This window comes from Thermobia domestica, chromosome 16 (assembly GCF_964235325.1).
Source record: "Thermobia domestica chromosome 16, izTheDome1.hap1.1, whole genome shotgun sequence".
Taxonomy (NCBI): Eukaryota; Metazoa; Arthropoda; class Insecta; order Zygentoma; family Lepismatidae; genus Thermobia; species Thermobia domestica.
The window spans coordinates 35,671,061-35,691,354 of NC_137469.1; the positions used below are offsets into that span (position 1 = coordinate 35,671,061).

The window sequence follows — 20,294 nt, forward strand, 5'->3', positions numbered from 1 at the left end:
GCAACACCGTACTTACTGGTAGATTCATAGGTAAGTTCATTAACAGAAATTGGCCCTTCCCGCTGGTCCAGTGGCTAGCGCATACGTCTTTGATGCATGTGGTCCCAGGGTTTAATTAGACGACAGTGCCTTATTCAGTGTAGATTTTTGTTTTGCTGACAGAATTTGTTAAAATAAATTAATTTCTCCAGATTTTAACGAAATGGAAAGTACACTTGACAAAAAACTGAAGCATGTGCAAATATACATATTTAAAAAAAAAAAAAAAAAAAAATCACTGTATCAATAGACTGATTAAACGCAAACAAACGTTCACCACAATAGCTACACAAAATCCATAATTTTCTCTAATTTCTACAAGATTGAATGCACAAAAGTTTTATCACAAGATTTACCAAGCCTGATAGAATACCGGAAAATGGATGTGTAATTACTTGTCGTACGATATAGCTATATATAGACCTTCCCTATTTTAAAATATTCCATAGTGTCAGGAAGAATCAATGCATTAATCAATTATAAAAGCACCAACAAATCAGACTGAATCTGCCACAACAAATAAGTGTGGATGGAATCATAATTTTTAGAATAACATCAGGAACATAGGTGATAGCCATTACTTCGTTCTCAAGATACTGTCGACCAGACAAAGGCTCCAGATTCTCCTACAGAAGCCGAAATCATTGTTTTAAAATATAAATTATTTATACGCCAGGTACGCAAATTATTTTATTTCACAATCATTTTCTTTCATTAGTCATCTGTCTCTTTTAGCCTAAAGGGCATAGTCGTGGGATATTAAACTAAATATTTCATTTAATTTTTCAATTAACAGGTATTGATAACGAAGGATACAGGTCTATTATTTATATATTTTGTATGACAGCAAATTCCCTACACATATAAGAAGGTTATGCCTAAACGTTATAGAGCTAGAAAATAATAATAATAATAATAATAATAATAATAATAAGAAGAAGAAGAAGAAGAAGAAGAAGGAAAGCAGAATATTAAGTAATTCTCTAAAGTCTGGCAAAACTTTTGAATGAAACAATTGATAACACAGTTCCAATTGTTGTTAAAATTACTTTCATTCTAATTTAACTTAGGTTTCGTCGGTCTCATACATTTCTTTTAATATGATTGAGGATGAGAGCAGTAACAACTGTAACAAAACGTAATCAGTTCCACGCTTCTAACTCTTATGACTAAGCAACCGTCGGGTCCAACGCCACCGAAACAAAATAACATTCCTATCTTTGTCAAACTAATACAGTCGAAATGGATACAATTTAGTTTCCCCAGGTATCTTCTCATTTTCTAAGCCTAACCAGCAGTCTCTTATTCAAATGCTTTCCCCTGTCCATGGACACATGCTCAGATTTGCGGACGATATCGCGCTGTTGGCAGGCAATGAGATAAAATTAGAGATAAGTCTAAACAAAACGTAACAAGTGCTTAGCGCCAAATTCATCAACAAGAGTAAAACAGAACTTATGAGATGAAAAAAGAAAATGAAAAATGAAGATCGAGACAGATCACCTGGACGAAGACGTGCAGGAATTCTGTTACTTAGGGAGTAAAATAACTAGCGATAATAGGTGCAAACAAGATGTAAAATTCAGACAAGCTCAGGCGAGAAAGACAAGAAAAATAAAAGCATCTAATCAGGAACATCGACATATAATTTGAGAAAAGGTTGTTGGAAGCATATGTATGGAGTGTGGCGTTATATAGATGTGAAACATGGTGCACCGTACCATCCAAGAAATAGAAGAAGAACCAACAGCATCTGACTGTGGATGGTTGATATTCGATGTTTAAAAAAAGCAAGCGAAGAAAAAAAAAATGATTGGATGACTTGATGTAAAATACCATACAGGATTTTTCCGCGCATGATTGTTACCTGGTAAAATTACCAATGTTTAGTTAGACAAATAAATAAAAATCACCCTTTAGACCCGACTTACACGGAGGGAAAAGGGGGGAGACAGTCAAAGAGAAAGATTAAAATTACTTGTGGAAAGAAAAAACAGACCTTTTCAGATAATGCACCATCATGTTCCCAGTTATCTTACAAATGCGCACTTCTCTTACTCAATAGTATATAATAATTATCTTAAGTTCGATAAATACTTTAACCCTTATTATTAGTATTATTTTTAGGAAAATAATAACATTAATATGAACAGTAAAATTTATTGGTCCCTATTTTATTTAACACCCATATGAAAATGTGACAAATTCCAGGCAATGTTCTGTGCATGTACAGGTATATGTGACTTTAACAGGTACTATACAGGTGCCTGTACCTGTAAAAAGCATGTTAGTTTCCCACTGACAGGTGAATCTACCTGTGGCTATAAACATGTGATACACGGTGTTCAATATCTGAAGTTCTCAAACATGCAATGAAAAGTATCTGTACATATAAAGGAGACATGTAATCTACATCCACCAAGGTACATGCATAGTACAGGTACATGTAATATACCTGGGACATACAAACGCAATAGGTATGTTCAAAAGAACATGATTCAAATTGATGGCATGTGCCTGTAATCTATCAGTCACATCCATGGGAAATGCTAATTTTTCCTCTTATGTCCATGTACTTAACATGTACACGTAAAACACATGCAAAGTATCTGCAGAACGATAGAAAAAATGCGATGTAAATTACATGTTTACATGCGTAAGTTAGGAGTGAAAAACATGGAATGTACAATACCTGTACATATAAATGAAAACAGGTAAGGAACATGTATCCACGGAAAATGAATGTCACAGGTGAATGTATTGTACCTGGCAGACGTAGATAAAGTGTACATGTACAGGGAATATAAGACAGGTAAATCACTATGTATCGGCCACATGCATGGGAAATGCAAGATTTCCCCCGTATGCCCAGGTACTTACCATGTACATGTAAAACACCTGGAAAGTACATGCAGATGGATAAAAGGATACGATAATGTATACACTAACATGCAAAAGTCAGAAATTAACAACATGCAATATACAGCACCTGCACAAATAAACGTAAACATGTAAGAAGCATGCACTTGACATAAATTATTTTGTGATCTTCGACACTTAAGTTACAGATCCGGATAGGGGAGGGGTAGGTAACTGGCACGGCAGTGGTCACGCCTTGTGTTGTAAAGTAGCCTACCATTCCTGTATTCACCTGGTGTAACTGGGGAACTGCAGCCAGGGTGACCGCACGCTAGAATCGACACTAGAACCTTCTGAATGCCAAGCTAACATTCTACCAATGAGAAATACCTCTTCAGTTACATACATGCACGTTGAAGATTTATGATAGTAACAAGTGAGTTTCGTTTCAAAGTGTGAAACTCATGTAGACTTCTAAAATATGCAAATTCAATATTCACATCGGAAATCGTAAACATACGCTTTTCGATTTCAATAGATGGATAAGGTCAGAGATGAGACTTACTGTTAGAACAATAAATTGATATTAAAAGGTCATGTCCAGCTATCTATTACCATTTTTGCTCTATAGAGATTTATATCGAAACCAGAAGTAGCAAACTTTCATTTACTACGTTTTATTGTTCTTATTTACTGCTCTTTTGACATGAAATTTGCCACATACGTCTCTCTGCTTATTATACACATACTAACATTTTAAGATATACCGCGCGAATTCGTTATCAAATTATATTCCTACAAAAACATATTTATAGACATGCGATAATAATTTTGGACATGGGTGTACGTCACATGCAGTACTTGTGCAAATTAATTCTCAGAAATCTATTTTTCTAATTTTACATGTATGGCTTTCATTTTATCTGCTTTAGTTAACACAACGTGCATGTAATCTATATACACAATGCTTGTTACGTGCACTTCCGGTGCATATGTTGATATGTAGCACGCCTGTATAATGCCGGGACAATGCATGTACATAACATGTTTCGTACATGTAACAACGCATGTATTTCACCTGTTTCCTTGCTGGCAACAGGTTTTATATACTTGTACACTCATGTCCAAAGTGATTGTAGCATATCTATAACTGTCTTCTTGTAAGAATATAATTTGATAATGATTTTGCAGGGTACTTTTAATACTGATACTATGTGTATAATTGTAAAATGTATATTTGTGGTAAATTTCATAGAAAAAGAATTATAAATGCGAAAATTAGAATGAGTAAAACAAAATGTTGCTAAACGGAGAAGAAAGTTTTATATTCGTTTTATTGTTCTTATTTACTGGTCTTTTGACATGAAATTTGCCACATACATGTCTTTGCCGATTATACACATACTAACATTATAAGAAATATCGGCCGAGTTCGTTACCAAATTATATTCCTACAACAACATATTTATAGATATGCGACAATAATTTTTGACATGACTGTACAATACATGTCATACATTAACATTCTATATCCACGCAATGAAGCATCTAAGCAACATGCCTGTTTCGCGCATGCATAACACATGTACAGCACATGTTTCTTACAGTTACTATACATGTTTTACATCTGCCACATGCAAGCAGCAGAGGTTTTCCATACCCGTAACATGCATCTGGCATGTACTTGTCACATGTACAATTTTTATAAATTCTCCACCTGTAACATGCATGTCACATGTATGGTTTTTACATGTATATATACATTACATGCAGTTCTTACATCTGACATGCATGTTTCGCAAGTACTATTCACATGTACCAGGTAAAAGCTATTTATCATACACGCGTATAACTTGTGTTCAGCATGCATGTTACAGATATTATACATGACACGTACATCACATGTTCTATACTGGTACAGCGGCTGTACTTGCACGCCTTCTTCGTTGACAAGCACTTTACATACGTTTTTACGGTAGATCTGTTAGGGTATCTACCGTACGAACACATGTGCAGTAATACCTGTTCATGCCCTGTACATGTTTGCTCAATATGCATGTGTAGGGCGTTCAAACTGGGGTCATTTTCAGGCACCTACACATGTGCCTGTTCCACAGGTGGATAAAGGGCCTGTGTTACATACGCCTGTACATGTGACTGTTTTTTTTTCATAAGGGAACAGAACGTTTCTCATACACTCGATAATAGAATTGTCACAAAGTTTATTATATAGAAAAAGAAAGACAAGTAAAAAATATTTATTTCAACTTTATATACAGGGGAGGGACAAAAATATGGGAACACCTGAAAAATTGCGCATTACCTTTATTACTAGCGAGTAAGACCACATTTGGCATGCAGAACGGCCTACAGTCGACGGGAAATGGGGAAATACAGGTAGCGTATAGTTGTCATCAAAGGGATGTACCATTCTTGGACCAAAGTAGTTGCAAGTTGTTGTAGAGACGACGGTGGTGGGTAACGGGCTCGCACCTTGGTCTCTAAAACTGACCACAAGGGCTCAATGATATTGAGGTCTGGCGATAGTCGAGGCTATGGCAGATGTGACACTTTATCTCCGTGCTCATCAAACCAGTCCTGGACGATGTGAGCTGTATGAACAGGAGCTCTGTCATCTTGAAACACGGCATTACGATCTGGGAACAAAGTTTGCACCATGGGATGCAGCTGGTCACTCAAAATGTTTCGTAGCAATTGGCAGTAACATGTCCATGCAAGGTGATGACGGGTCTGAAAGAATACCAAGATATGGATGCCCAAACCATGAACCACTGCCATGCTTCACTCTTGATAACAGACAATCTTTATCGTACACTTGTGCTAGAGTTCTCCACATGTAAACTTAGTCAGTAGTTGGACACAAAGGAAAACTCATCCGACCAGACGACAGTCTTCTACTGCTCCATTGTCCAGTTTTTATGGGCGTTGCACCCCTGTCTCCGTATAGCAGCATGGTCAATAGTCACGAATTGTTTGGGAATTGCAGATCTGCCATAGATAACCCTGCTTGTGGAGTTTTCTTCTGACTGTTTTGATGCTAACACGGTTTGTAAGCACTGTATTCAGTTCAGGTGTGCCTTTTGGCGCCGTGGTGATCTGCTTGGTCACAATTCTACCCAATGTGCGTCTGTCTATGTAATGATCACACACTTGCGTCCACCCAGGTGCTTCGCTGATGCGGTTTTCCGTAACACCAATGGGCAGTCATGAACTTCGAGACTGTGCCTCTTGATACATCAACATTAATATACTTCCGTCACAAAAGCTCCCACCATACGTGCACCCACAATTTGCCCTCTTTGAAACTCTGTCAGCTTAGACATGATTCACGATAATATACACGGAGCGGCCGCTGAATTGTAACTGGCCCATCTGTTTGATTGACCGGGTTGTGTACCTCACAGGATGTGTCGGTGATCACAGCGATATCTACCATTCAGATGCAAATTGTGTTTGAAATGGCTACCTCTTGTGTACCAGGTCTTTCCATATTTTTGTTCATCCCCTGTCTGTGCAGAATATTACACAGATTTCAGCCACTGTCTTATCGTTGACAAAATTTATTTGTATTAACGTCGTTTAAAGCACTTGTTTAATTCAAAAAATATATTTAATTGAGTATCAAACCAAATCGTAAGGATGTAAAATGACATAAATATACACTAAGGTTGCATAGTAAAGAATCTATTAACTTTCACAATTTATCAGGGAAATTCCACTACAAAAGGCCAGCGGATGTACAAGATGAAAGTTTAAAAAAGTCATCATTAGAACAACTTTAAATATATATATATATCAGATGACAGTCGCTTGAAGTAAGGTTGTAAAGCACAAAACAGATTCAATTTCCCGGAACTCTGTGCCATTTGCATGCTTTGGTTCTCTCACGGTCCCGCATTACCTAGCAAAGATGGAAAGCCGTGACATGCAAAATTTTCGAAGGTACTAGTTCTGGCTGCTCTGAAGTAAACTTGTGCACTCAATGGACCTGTTCAGATTAAGAATATGGATACCAAGAATTGAGAAAAGATACCAATGAAATCTATGAATTCACACGGAAACAGTAAAATCTTGGAACCATGATTAGGAAGGTGCCATACTTCTAACTAAAGTACTAAAAGTATAAATAAAGTGTACGTTGTTACCAAGTTATCCAAGTGTACGTTGTTATAGGAGAATTACTCCATTCAAATTCCTGTGATTTATTCATACGGTTTCAGTGTTTTCTGGCATTTTACACGTGGACAATTAAAAATTGCTGAACTGGATACATTATTAAAGTTCTTTCCTCCCTGTGGAATTCTTTTCAGGAGTGAGGGTATCTACTTTTTCTCACAAGGGAGGAATCTTAACAACGTGCTTAATGCCTATATGAGTGAATAAAAAATATTCCTGACAAGATTCTTCTTACTGTACTTTAACCCTTAACAGTTCATTACCTTTTCTGTCTGCATCCAGCACTGCTTGCAAAACAACATATCTGCAGACTACTTCTAGCGTAAAATTAACTAGAATTGTCACCAGGGGGCAATAGCTGCTTTACCATCGCGGAAAGTATGTACACAAATAACCACAACGAACAATACCTGAAAATAATACTCTTCAAACGCAATAGGCAAGATAAAAAAATGTGTAGCCAAATGGTAACGAAAACTCGTTAGGGTTACTCACAAACTTGAAAAAAAATATAAAAAATTGACCTTGCCTCTTCAGCACCCAAACGCTGAGACAAGATTGTCTTCTCTGTTTTTGGCTTATAATACATCATAATAATAAAATGGAAAGTTATTTTGAAAACGGTGACCCATATGAACAATCCTTTACAATATCGCTCTTTAGTGTTCAAAGATATGTTGAACGAGGTATCACTCACCCCATGTTTTCATAGGCTTATACAGTTTTCAAGTTGGGCCCTGGGCGTCCATGAAGGTTGGGCCTGGGAGGCAACGCGATAACCCCATGGCATTTCCTATTTGAGTTTTTGTTCGGTTCATTTATGTTCAACCGTTTTCATATTAGGATACTGGACGTTTTAACTGATACAGGTAAAACAAACCGACATTACGGTCATAAAAGAATGAGAAATTAATGAATACATATCAGGCAAATCCTGGATTGGATCGCCAATTATAACAAATCGTTTTCATTCATTGTGTTTTAACACTAAAGTAAATACCATCTCAGGGTATTGAAAAAAAAATCAAGGTTATATTAGATTTAATGTTCAGGTTGCATTAGCTTTAGCAAAAGAGAAGGAAGACACAACGATAAAATTATTATTTATCATCAGAAGTTTCCAGATTCTTGTTTTGTGGCCAACCAAGAATAAGAGTCAACATTGTTCAGCTTAATTAGTATATTACAAAAAAAAAAAAAAAAAAAAAAAAAAAAAAAAAAAAAAAAAAATTAGCAATAAGAAATGTATAAGTTCGAGTTTATAGATTGTATTTGAAATCATAAAGTTAAAATTTTCGTGATTAGTTTATTCGTGCCATTTGTTAACATTTACATCATAACAGATAAAAAAAAAATTATTATTAAACATTTGCCTCCATCGTGGTATCTCCAAGATACTTCATCAACATTTTTATGAAATGATATTGCAATAGTGCTTTAACATATCTAGATTCTCAAACATATTCCATTAATACATATAGAACTCATTATCACTCAAAGAATTGACGATCCATCCCTTCTAATTAGGCGTTCATCGCTTATCATATTCCTGTCGTTCATCAAAACAACATGCAAATTATGCAGCCATAGGCAATATCATCGCTACTACAACTCTATTTTCAATAAAAAAAAATATGAGTAGCATCATGTATTACTTTACGTTAACCTATGCATCCTTCGCATAATACATTTAATATGAAAACACTACTATTAATGAAAGCGATATATTTACAAATGTCTAGCGAGAACGAAAAAAAAAAAAAAAAAAAAAAAGAAATCTACATATACTCGACAGGGTCCAATTACTGAAACGCCTTTTAAAGAATTATTATCATTTTTAACTTATTATCTTTGTTTACAACTAATTAAACTTAGAGGGATGGATACGCATAAGTAATCATATTCTACTTGAGAGTGGCAAGTTGGAAAACATTCCAACACTATTGGTGTTCGATGAGGCAAATATATAAGTAGGCACGAACATTTTATTTCGCACTGTAATTATGGCACGTTCAAATTAAATATCTACCTAAACTGAAAATAAACAAACGTAGCACGAAATAGTATTTTATAAATAGTAATATCGAACTCCGGAGGTATGTCCAGAGTAAAGTTCTTCCGCATCGGCACAGACCGATTATTCGCACTCATCACGATATATCATCATCGGAGGACACGTTACGTTCAATTTTCCCTCACCTACAAAACTAAACATATATATATATATGGTACAACGCAATGTGATAAGACATACGAAAGAGGATTTTAAATTACTAATGTATTAAGAGGCACTATGAAAGGGCACACGACAAAATAGTAAAAGACACGTTCAAAGTACAATTTTACCGACCTTACACGTATTAACTATATGAAAATGTATCACAAGGTAGTATCACAGAGCACACGACAAAATATGGCAAACACGTATACAAAATATATAACAAATTACTATCAGAGGGACACACGACAAAATATAGAAAAGCACGCTCAAATCACAATTGTTACCGGCTCTATACGTAAGAAATAGAAATTTTCCCTTTTCCTAACCTACACGCATGTATCACAAATACTACTAAAAGGACACATTAATATATTGGGGCACTCTCAAAGAAATTTCATCATAATGTTTACAACTGACATACATCACGGAGCAATCTTAAATCAACTGACAAGGATTACCGAAAACTTAAATTCTCAGATACGAGATACTCATAGGTGCGTTCATAGTAAAGGTTTTCCTAACAAAATAGCATATATCACATTGCGACATATAAAAGGCACATATTAAATTTAGAAGCACAAATAAAAAAAAATCAAATCTCCTAACTTAACCTACATAAATACTATGAATCACACATTTAATTTATACCTAACCTAACCTACAACAAATATTTCACGAAATATACATAATTAGGAAACCTAATTCAACAATGTGTTTAACATAACCCTATCTAACCTAGACATTCAAAATTCTCAATGTACGTTGCCATCGAAAGGTGCGTACAAAGTAAAGTATTACCCTAATATCAACATACACATTTTCAAATTCACATAGAGACACACATACGATTTAATAATTCAATTATACATGCTTATGGCATGCCATTTACGTATATGAGTGGACGACGACGATGAGCTTGAAGACGCGTAACGATTTTTCGATTTAACTATACATAGTAATCTTGAAGAACTCCATGACTGAACAAGAAAATCAATAAATAGGTATTACCATTTCAAAAGGTTCCACAGGTTATGTAAATCCAACCTCTCATTCCAGAAGGTGGGTTTCGTCTATCTGCTTCTTAAACTTCAAAACCGATGCCACCGGAGCACTAGTTCGATATCCTACAGTAGTAGGATACCGCACTCGTAGACCGCTGTCGTCAACTTTGAAAACTTACATTCCCTGCCATCACTATACCTCACCGGTAATGGCGGAGATGGTATTTGGCGGCCTTGGGCCTAGAGGTGTTTAGAATTAATTTTGAAGTCAGGCTCCTCGGTTACTTTCTTCACTTTCCAATTGTTTAGGTTGACCAAAAGATTAAAATTTAAACAAGGTTAACCTCCCAAATATCTATTTTTGTTATCGAATTTCCAAATTTAGAGGAGCCTAACTCAGACCGCCTTCTGTATTCCTTACATCATGGTAGTAAACTGCGTCATTTCACTCACAATACCAGACCTCGATAAACACGGTTTCTACAGTTATATCTTTGACTATAATTAACACAATTTTACCATAAATACATATCGATACAAGAACCTAACCGTAAAAATCATGAATCTCTATATCTATTTTTAATATCTAACTTACCGAAAATCCTATGCGATAAATTATAAAGAGGAGGTTACTTCCTCCAGGCACTTGTTTAATTTTCGTCATGGCAACGGAAAAATTATTATCACTGCCGAGCCGCCATGTTTGAATTGTCAGCTTCACGTACAGCGATTCGAACGCCCTCTTGCGGCAATAGCCAGAGGGATCGCCATATCAGCAGTAATATAATGTAACAAATGAACGCCAAGGTAATTAACAAATGAATGAAATATAACAACACACTACATCAGATATTCGGTAAACTTTTAAGCTAAAATTTAGTAGTATTTAGTTTTACTTATATTAATTGTTCTAAGAAATGCCGTATAGACTGTAAAGAAACGGTTACATAGTTTGAAGTGAATCGGTAAGAACTAGATTTAAAAAGATTTCCGGATGTGTTTACGTGCGTATCTCATATCAAGATTGAGTGCATGTATTCTTTTGTGCCATCCCCTGTACTAACAATACAAAACGAATTAACATTGAATTAGTGTAAACTTACACATAACAAAACTGGGCACAGTAATAATATACGGATCCAATGTAAACAACAACTTCCACCGGTAAACATTACAATACGGACCCAATGTCAACAACCGGTAATCGGTCTGTTACATTTTTCCCGGCGGCTTTGAAAAAAAAAATTTTTTTAACTACTTAAACATCAAAAAGAATTTTTTTTTCTTTTTTTTATTTATTTTTTTTTTACTATTTAAAATCTTTTAATAACTCTTCTCTCTTTTCCAGAGAGCAATTGAACAGTTTTACATTTGATAAATTTTGAGTCGGCACTTCTCTCCCCTCCAAATCTTTTAAAGAAACGGAGTTGTGATGTACTTTCGTCACAACAAAAGGCCCTGCGAATACAGGCATGTACTTATGTGTGACCTTCTTAAAGGCGTCTGATTGAAAATGGGTTTTAACTATCACCAAGTCCATTTCCTTAATTTCAATCACATTATTTTGCGACTTTCGTTTCCGTTTTGATAACAAACGGGGTTCGACCTAAATATGCCGTTTAGTATCTTCTGTTTCTTTCAACTCAGAGGGCCATGGGAATTTTTCTCTGAATCGATCAGCAGCCGAGAAAGAAATGAACACCTCGGCAGGCGTACATCCAATAGTACTATTATAGGAATAGTTTAGCAGATCTTGTGCCGTCTTTAGCACTGTTTTCCACTTAGTGTGGTTACGACTGCACAATAATCGAATAATTCGATTGAGTTCTCGATGCGAACGTTCCACGATGCCATTCCCAGAAGGGTTGTATGGCGAGACCAAAACTTGTTGAATTTGGTGATCATTACAGTAAGACAATATTTCTTGTCTTTCTTTAACAAATCGAAAAATGGCGCTGTTAGAGCGGCGAACTGAGGAATGAATTTTCTTCGCCAAGAAAGAATGCCTAAGAAGGACCTAAGTTTCTTCTTTTTTTTTTAATTTTTAGTGCAAAATTCCCAAAAGTTAAAATTTCAAAGAGTTGTTCCAAATAATAAAATTTTCGTTCAAGGTAGAACTAAAACATAGCAAATTATAAAGAGAAGTGAACCTATCAATAATTCAGCCTTCATTCCTAACTATAAATACTGGTATGCTAGAGGAAGAGTAACTTTTTCCCGAAACCGCATTTTAAATGTACAATTACTAAAGCACAAGTCGTTCTTAACCGAGCGAAAAGAATTTTGAAAAGGTCTGCCAAATATTATAATCTAGAAGGTTCAGCTCGATTCCTGCGTTCAGGATACATTTTACTTATATTTCGATTCGCTGTACTTCCTCCTTCTTCCTTCAGAACAAAATACGTCAATACAATTTTAAGGAAGACAGTACAACTCACTTCATCTCGAAACGAATTCATTTTACATTCAGAATATTGTTTTGAGGAGAGAAGTTCCAATTGAGCAACCATCACTTCCTTTTTATGACAACTGCTCAATCTGTTTTCACGAATTAAGACCGAAATGGCTAACAAAATGGGAAACTTTATCGTTATTATTGTTATTGTTATCAATCAATTCTGCTGCGACAAAAGAATGCGGCGATACAACGAAGTGGTACGTTTGAAGAAGACAGAGGAATGATCATTGGACCCGAAAGGTATTAACTAACAGGTAGGTTTATACTGTTAAACTATACATTTCCGGTACCGCATACTATACTGGTACGTAAACAACTTCTGAATCTTCCGAATTAGTCCTAACAATCCCTTTTTTTTAAATTATTCCGCGGGTATAGCCGAACCGAAAGATTTATTTATTTATTTATTTTCTTTCTTTCTTTCTTTTTATCTGAAGTTATTATGCCCACTGATCAAAGGAACTTGAGTCAACTTGCCACTCCTTTACAAAATTTCAGTTCTTAAGTTAGGTAAGGCCACTAAAAGAGAAGTTTACAAATCAAGATTCTAAATCCCCATTTTGTTAGCGCATATTCATCTATTTTACCTCCTACGTTATTCATAAAACATCATAAAGCATAACTTTAACTAATAAAAGCACAACGAAAGAAAAGGAAATCAAAGTTCAAGGTTACAAGTTCCATTGTAGGAGGAGCTAATACAGGCGGTGAGATCTTTGCCTGTCTTATTCTATGGAGTGCTTCTAGCCACTTCCTACAATATTTTCCAATCATCATATGTCTCCGCCCCTGGCTAGAGCAATTTCCAACTAACCACATAAACATTTTAGATCTATTTACTTTAACATCCATAAATAATATCAAGTTAGGTTTTCCTATCTCCTTTCTCCCTTTTCGAGATCTACCTACTCTTTTGTCATCAATGCAGAAAGAAATATCAACGTCATCACGTATATAAAACTTTATAGTCTTCGCTCGACTACCATTCGCTACCCTATCATACTGCTTTCTTTCATAACCGACATACATAAGAGAGCGATCATTTACATTATCATGCATTACTGGGGTTTTGTTGACCAAATATTTACTGACACGTATACTAAATCTACTACTACATACTAAATCTAAACCTAAATATACATTTACATCATCATAATAATCATCAGTCTCATCATTTAAATTATCCTTAGTAACATTTATATGAGACTTAGGCGCTCCTAACGCAGCCATGTCATTTTGTAAACTATTACTTATTTTATCTGATACACCGCACAAATTATTTACTAAAAGTGTATCCGTGTCTTCCATATTACTGTTTGTACATAACCCCCTAGCTCTTATGTCAAGTTTATCATTAGCGGTTACATTTTTAACTTCTTCATAAGTTAATGTTGATGACGTTACAGATGACATTTTATATGCTACTTTATGTTTCAGTTCTCGTTTGACAGTGGATAAATCCTCCTGTACCGCGGACAGAGATTCTTTAATGGTACCAATGTCTACCTTTAATTCATTCTTATTAGTATCCATTTTATTATTCATAACTGACATTTCAGTTCTCAAATCCTTAATGATCCCAATCAAAGTTTTAAGCAATGGTTCCCCATCAATCTCAGTTTCAGGTTCCTCAACGGGTTGCTCAATTTCTGTAACTAACGCATTATCCAACTTACAGTCGAAACAAACCCACTTAGTATTAGTGGTACGTAGCACTTCCTGTTCCTCATCAGGAATGTTCAAACAATGGATGTGGAACCATTGATCACACGTTTCACAGCGTATGGATACACTGTCACTAGAACTGTACTTATTGTCACAACATTTGAAATGTTCGGTAGAACCATCTACATTAAGACTTTCGTCACTCATTTTGCATTAATTGGATCACGCGTCTAATAACTCATCATCGTCATATCCACTCATTACTTTACATACTTATCTTAGTTTGGCACACAAAACAACAATTATAAAATATGTTAATGCATACCCTTAGCTGAAGGTCGCCACTTAAAACAAACCTTCAGCCTAGCTCTTATAATTAACACGAATTATCAAATAAACAAATATCCTAAAGCTGAGGTCGCCAATTAAAACAAACCGACATTACGGTCATAAAAGAATGAGAAATTAATGAATACATATCAGGCAAATCCTGGATTGGATCGCCAATTATAACAAATCGTTTTCATTCATTGTGTTTTAACACTAAAGTAAATACCATCTCAGGGTATTGAAAAAAAAATCAAGGTTATATTAGATTTAATGTTCAGGTTGCATTAGCTTTAGCAAAAGAGAAGGAAGACACAACGATAAAGTTATTATTTATCATCAGAAGTTTCCAGATTCTTGTTTTGTGGCCAACCAAGAATAAGAGTCAACATTGTTCAGCTTAATTAGTATATTACAAAAAAAAAAAAAAAAAAAAAAAAAAAAAAAAAAAAATAGCAATGAGAAATGTATAAGTTCGAGTTTATAGATTGTATTTGAAATCATAAAGTTAAAATTTTCGTGATTAGTTTATTCGTGCCATTTGTTAACATTTACATCATAACAGATAAAAAAAAAATTATTATTAAACATTTGCCTCCATCGTGGTATCTCCAAGATACTTCATCAACATTTTCATGAAATGATATTGCAATAGTGCTTTAACATATCTAGATTCTCAAACATGATTCTCAAACATATTCCATTAATACATATAGAACTCATTATCACTCAAAGAATTGACGATCCATCCCTTCTAATTAGGCGTTCATCGCTTATCATATTCCTGTCGTTCATCAAAACAACATGCAAATTATGCAGCCATAGGCAATATCATCGCTACTACAACTCTATTTTCAATAAAAAAAATATGAGTAGCATCATGTATTACTTTACGTTAACCTATGCATCCTTCGCATAATACATTTAATATGAAAGCACTACTATTAATGAAAGCGATATATTTACAAATGTCTAGCGAGAACGAAAAAAAAAAAAAAAATGAAATCTACATATACTCGACAGAGTCCAATTACTGAAACGCCTTTTAAAGAATTATTATCATTTTTAACTTATTATCTTTGTTTACAACTAATTAAACTTAGAGGGATGGATACGCATAAGTAATCATATTCTACTTGAGAGTGGCAAGTTGGAAAACATTCCAACACTATTGGTGTTCGATGAGGCAAATATATAAGTAGGCACGAACATTTTATTTCGCACTGTAATTATGGCACGTTCAAAGTAAATATCTACCTAAACTGAAAATAAACAAACGTAGCACGAAATAGTATTTTATAAATAGTAATATCGAACTCCGGAGGTATGTCCAGAGTAAAGTTCTTCCGCATCGGCACAGACCGATTATTCGCACTCATCACGATATATCATCATCGGAGGACACGTTACGTTCAATTTTCCCTCACCTACAAAACTAAACATATATATATATATATATATATGGTACAACGCAATGTGATAAGACATACGAAAGGGCACACGACAAAATAGTAAAAGACACGTTCAAAGTACAATTTTACCGACCTTACACGTATTAACTATATGAAAATGTATCACAAGGTAGTATCACAGAGCACACGACAAAATATGGCAAACACGTATACAAAATATATAACAAATTACTATCAGAGGGACACACGACAAAATATAGAAAAGCACGCTCAAATCACAATTGTTACCGGCTCTATACGTAAGAAATAGAAATTTTCCCTTTTCCTAACCTACACGCATGTATCACAAATACTACTAAAAGGACACATTAATATATTGGGGCACTCTCAAAGAAATTTCATCATAATGTTTACAACTGACATACACCACGGAGCAATCTTAAATCAAATGACAAGGATTACCGAAAACTTAAATTCTCAGATACGAGATACTCATAGGTGCGTTCATAGTAAAGGTTTTCCTAACAAAATAGCATATATCACATTGCGACATATAAAAGGCACATATTAAATTTAGAAGCACAAATAAAAAAAAATCAAATCTCCTAACTTAACCTACATAAATACTATGAATCACACATTTAATTTATACCTAACCTAACCTACAACAAATATTTCACGAAATATACATAATTAGGAAACCTAATTCAACAATGTGTTTAACATAACCCTATCTAACCTAGACATTCAAAATTCTCAATGTACGTTGCCATCGAAAGGTGCGTACAAAGTAAAGTATTACCCTAATATCAACATACACATTTTCAAATTCACATAGACACACACATACGATTTAATAATTCAATTATACATGCTTATGGCATGCCATTTACGTATATGAGTGGACGACGACGATGAGCTTGAAGACGCGTAACGATTTTTCGATTTAACTATACATAGTAATCTTGAAGAACTCCATGACTGAACAAGAAAATCAATAAATAGACATTACCATTTCAAAAGGTTCCACAGGTTATGTAAATCCAACCTCTCATTCCAGAAGGTGGGTTTCGTCTATCTGCTTCTTAAACTTCAAAACTGATGCCACCGGAGCACTAGTTCGATATCCTACAGTAGTAGGATACCGCACTCGTAGACCGCTGTCGTCAACTTTGAAAACTTACATCCCCTGCCATCACTATACCTCACCGGTAATGGCGGAGATGGTATTTGGCGGCCTTGGGCCTAGAGGTGTTTAGAATTAATTTTGAAGTCAGGCTCCTCGGTTACTTTCTTCACTTTCCAATTGTTTAGGTTGACCAAAAGATTAAAATTTAAACAAGGTTAACCTCCCAAATATCTATTTTTGTTATCGAATTTCCAAATTTAGAGGAGCCTAACTCAGACCGCCTTCTGTATTCCTTACATCATGGTAGTAAACTGCGTCATTTCACTCACAATACCAGACCTCGATAAACACGGTTTCTACAGTTATATCTTTGACTATAATTAACACAATTTTACCATAAATACATATCGATACAAGAACCTAACCGTAAAAATCATGAATCTCTATATCTATTTTTAATATCTAACTTACCGAAAATCCTATGCGATAAATTATAAAGAGGAGGTTACTTCCTCCAGGCACTTGTTTAATTTTCGTCATGGCAACGGAAGAATTATTATCACTGCCGAGCCGCCATGTTTGAATTGTTAGCTTCACGTACAGCGATTCGAACGCCCTCTTGCGGCAATAGCCAGAGGGATCGCCATATCAGCAGTAATATAATGTAACAAATGAACGCCAAGGTAATTAACAAATGAATGAAATATAACAACACACTACATCAGATATTCGGTAAACTTTTAAGCTAAAATTTAGTAGTATTTAGTTTTACTTATATTAATTGTTCTAAGAAATGCCGTATAGACTGTAAAGAAACGGTTACATAGTTTGAAGTGAATCGGTAAGAACTAGATTTAAAAAGATTTCCGGATGTGTTTACGTGCGTATCTCATATCAAGATTGAGTGCATGTATTCTTTTGTGCCATCCCCTGTACTAACAATACAAAACGAATTAACATTGAATTAGTGTAAACTTACACATAACAAAACTGGGCACAGTAATAATATACGGATCCAATGTAAACAACAACTTCCACCGGTAAACATTACAATACGGACCCAATGTCAACAACCGGTAATCGGTCTGTTACACAGGCACCACATCTTGGCAGCCATTTTGAATACGGTGACCGATACGAAAAATCTTTTGCCACAACGCTTTTTAGTTTTTAAAGACCTATCAAGTGAGGTATCACTCGCCCTATGTTTCCACTTAAAATTTTAAAGTTGGGCCCCGGGCCCCAATGAAGAGCGGCCTTGGAAGGCACCGCGACAACACCATCTGGTGTGCCCCATGATTTCCTTAGTTGAGTTTTTTTCGGTTTATTTATGTTCAACTGTTTTTCGAGATAATTCCGTGGAAAGGTTAAAATGGGCCACCCTGTATATATATATATACATATAAATATGGGCGGATCCAGGATATGAGCAATGGAAGGGCTAAAACATATTTTGTCGTTTTATCCAGTGTAAAGCAGTATTGAAGCCCATTTTATCCAGTGTATACCTGAGCGTCAAGACGTGGCACAGCCCCCTTGGATCCGCCACTATATATATATATATATATATATATATATATATATATATATATATATATATATATATATATATATATATATATATATATATCACACTACGGTCTGTGGATGGGTGTAGAATGCCTTAGAACACTATTCTACGAGCAATAGAGAAGTTTAAATGTTGTATCAATGTGACCCACATTCTTGATCTCCACCAAAAATGGTTTAGTGTTTGCTTTAGTGTTTGGATATTATCTACATGACATTATAGGGAAGTCAAATTATAAAAATATTAGAATAAGAGTGTACTTTGAGCAGAATAAGTGAATTTGTCACAGGATGTGGCACTGCAGGAGAAATAAAATTGAACAATGTTTAGCAGAAGGGGTCCAGATATTTTTTCGAAAAACTACCAAAAAATAATTTTGGTAGTTTCTGTTCACATTAGGTTAGGTTAGGCTAGTTTCGGTAACTTTATGTTAGATTATATTAGTGTAGAAATTCGGTATAATTTCCGAAAAAATGATAGAATCTTGATTATTTTCATTAATATTAGGTTAGTTCAGATTAGTTTAGGTTAGGTTAAAGTACTTGCATCTTCCATTTCTCCCGTACAATTTGTATTTTTTACGTGCTTCAGGATCCCGTCTGCAAAACATTTACCGAAATTAATATTATTTGTACGTAATAGGGATGGTTCGGTTAGGTTCGTTCCTATGAATGTTCTGCTCAAAGTGCACTTTTGCCAATATTAGCCCCAATATGTATGCCAATACAACTTATGAAAGCATCGCTTTTCTTCTTTCTTTTTAACATATCTATAATCATTATATAGTGGCACTCCCATGCACAATCTGCATGTTATACAGTTCCACACAATGGGCTGTATCAGAGAAACACTCGAAGTTTGGAGGAACTGTTTTCATAGTCTAAATAATGCAATGCAATAAAAATGCAATATTTATCGAATTTGTTCGTGTGGCTACTAGTACTACAAGTAGTGCCAGAATAACTTACCAGTTTACTGTAAAAAGTAGATAAATATCATGCAGAACTGACGAATCGTGTTCTTTTAGAAGAGGAGAAAACATAAACAACCTAGAGTGTTCTGTGCCAGTGATATTGCAATTCCCCATCCTTATTCCTGTCTTCGCAGAGTATTACGTATCATTGGAAATTTGTATTTCAAATTATAGTCAACCTAAACTTTGCTTTAGAAATATTAATTTTCTGTGTTGTCAAACCTCATTGCTTCAAGACGGAACGTAGGAATATAAAATCATTACTTTAGATTGAGAATATGTCTATTAGTTACTTATTATCTATATACTTGGGGCTCATTTCTTTGCGGTTTGCGTCAAGGGTAGGCAAAATTTTTAATTTAGTTTGCAGTACTTTATATGTATATATTGATTTACGTAATGGTAAAGAGCAGTCCACAGTAAGAGTGGTAATTTACGGTTAA

The 20,294-nt window shown here is 34.9% G+C and overlaps 1 protein-coding gene across 2 annotated transcripts in view; it reads right to left on the reverse strand.

Moving 5' to 3' along the window:
• Positions 1-19,988, reverse strand: part of koko (cyclin Q) — a 56,112-nt gene extending 36,124 nt beyond the window's left edge. Inside the window, exons 1-2 of one of the 2 annotated variants that reach the window (XM_081742300.1) lie at positions 19,847-19,988; positions 17-155 (exon numbers count right to left, since the gene is read on the reverse strand). In XM_081742300.1, the coding sequence (XP_081598426.1) occupies positions 17-40 (24 nt within the window). In that variant the 5' untranslated portion in view covers positions 41-155; positions 19,847-19,988. The remainder of the gene's footprint in view (positions 1-16; positions 156-19,846) is intronic. The other variant, XM_081742301.1, reaches the window with a different exon arrangement.
• Between the last annotated feature and the right edge of the window lie 306 nt (positions 19,989-20,294).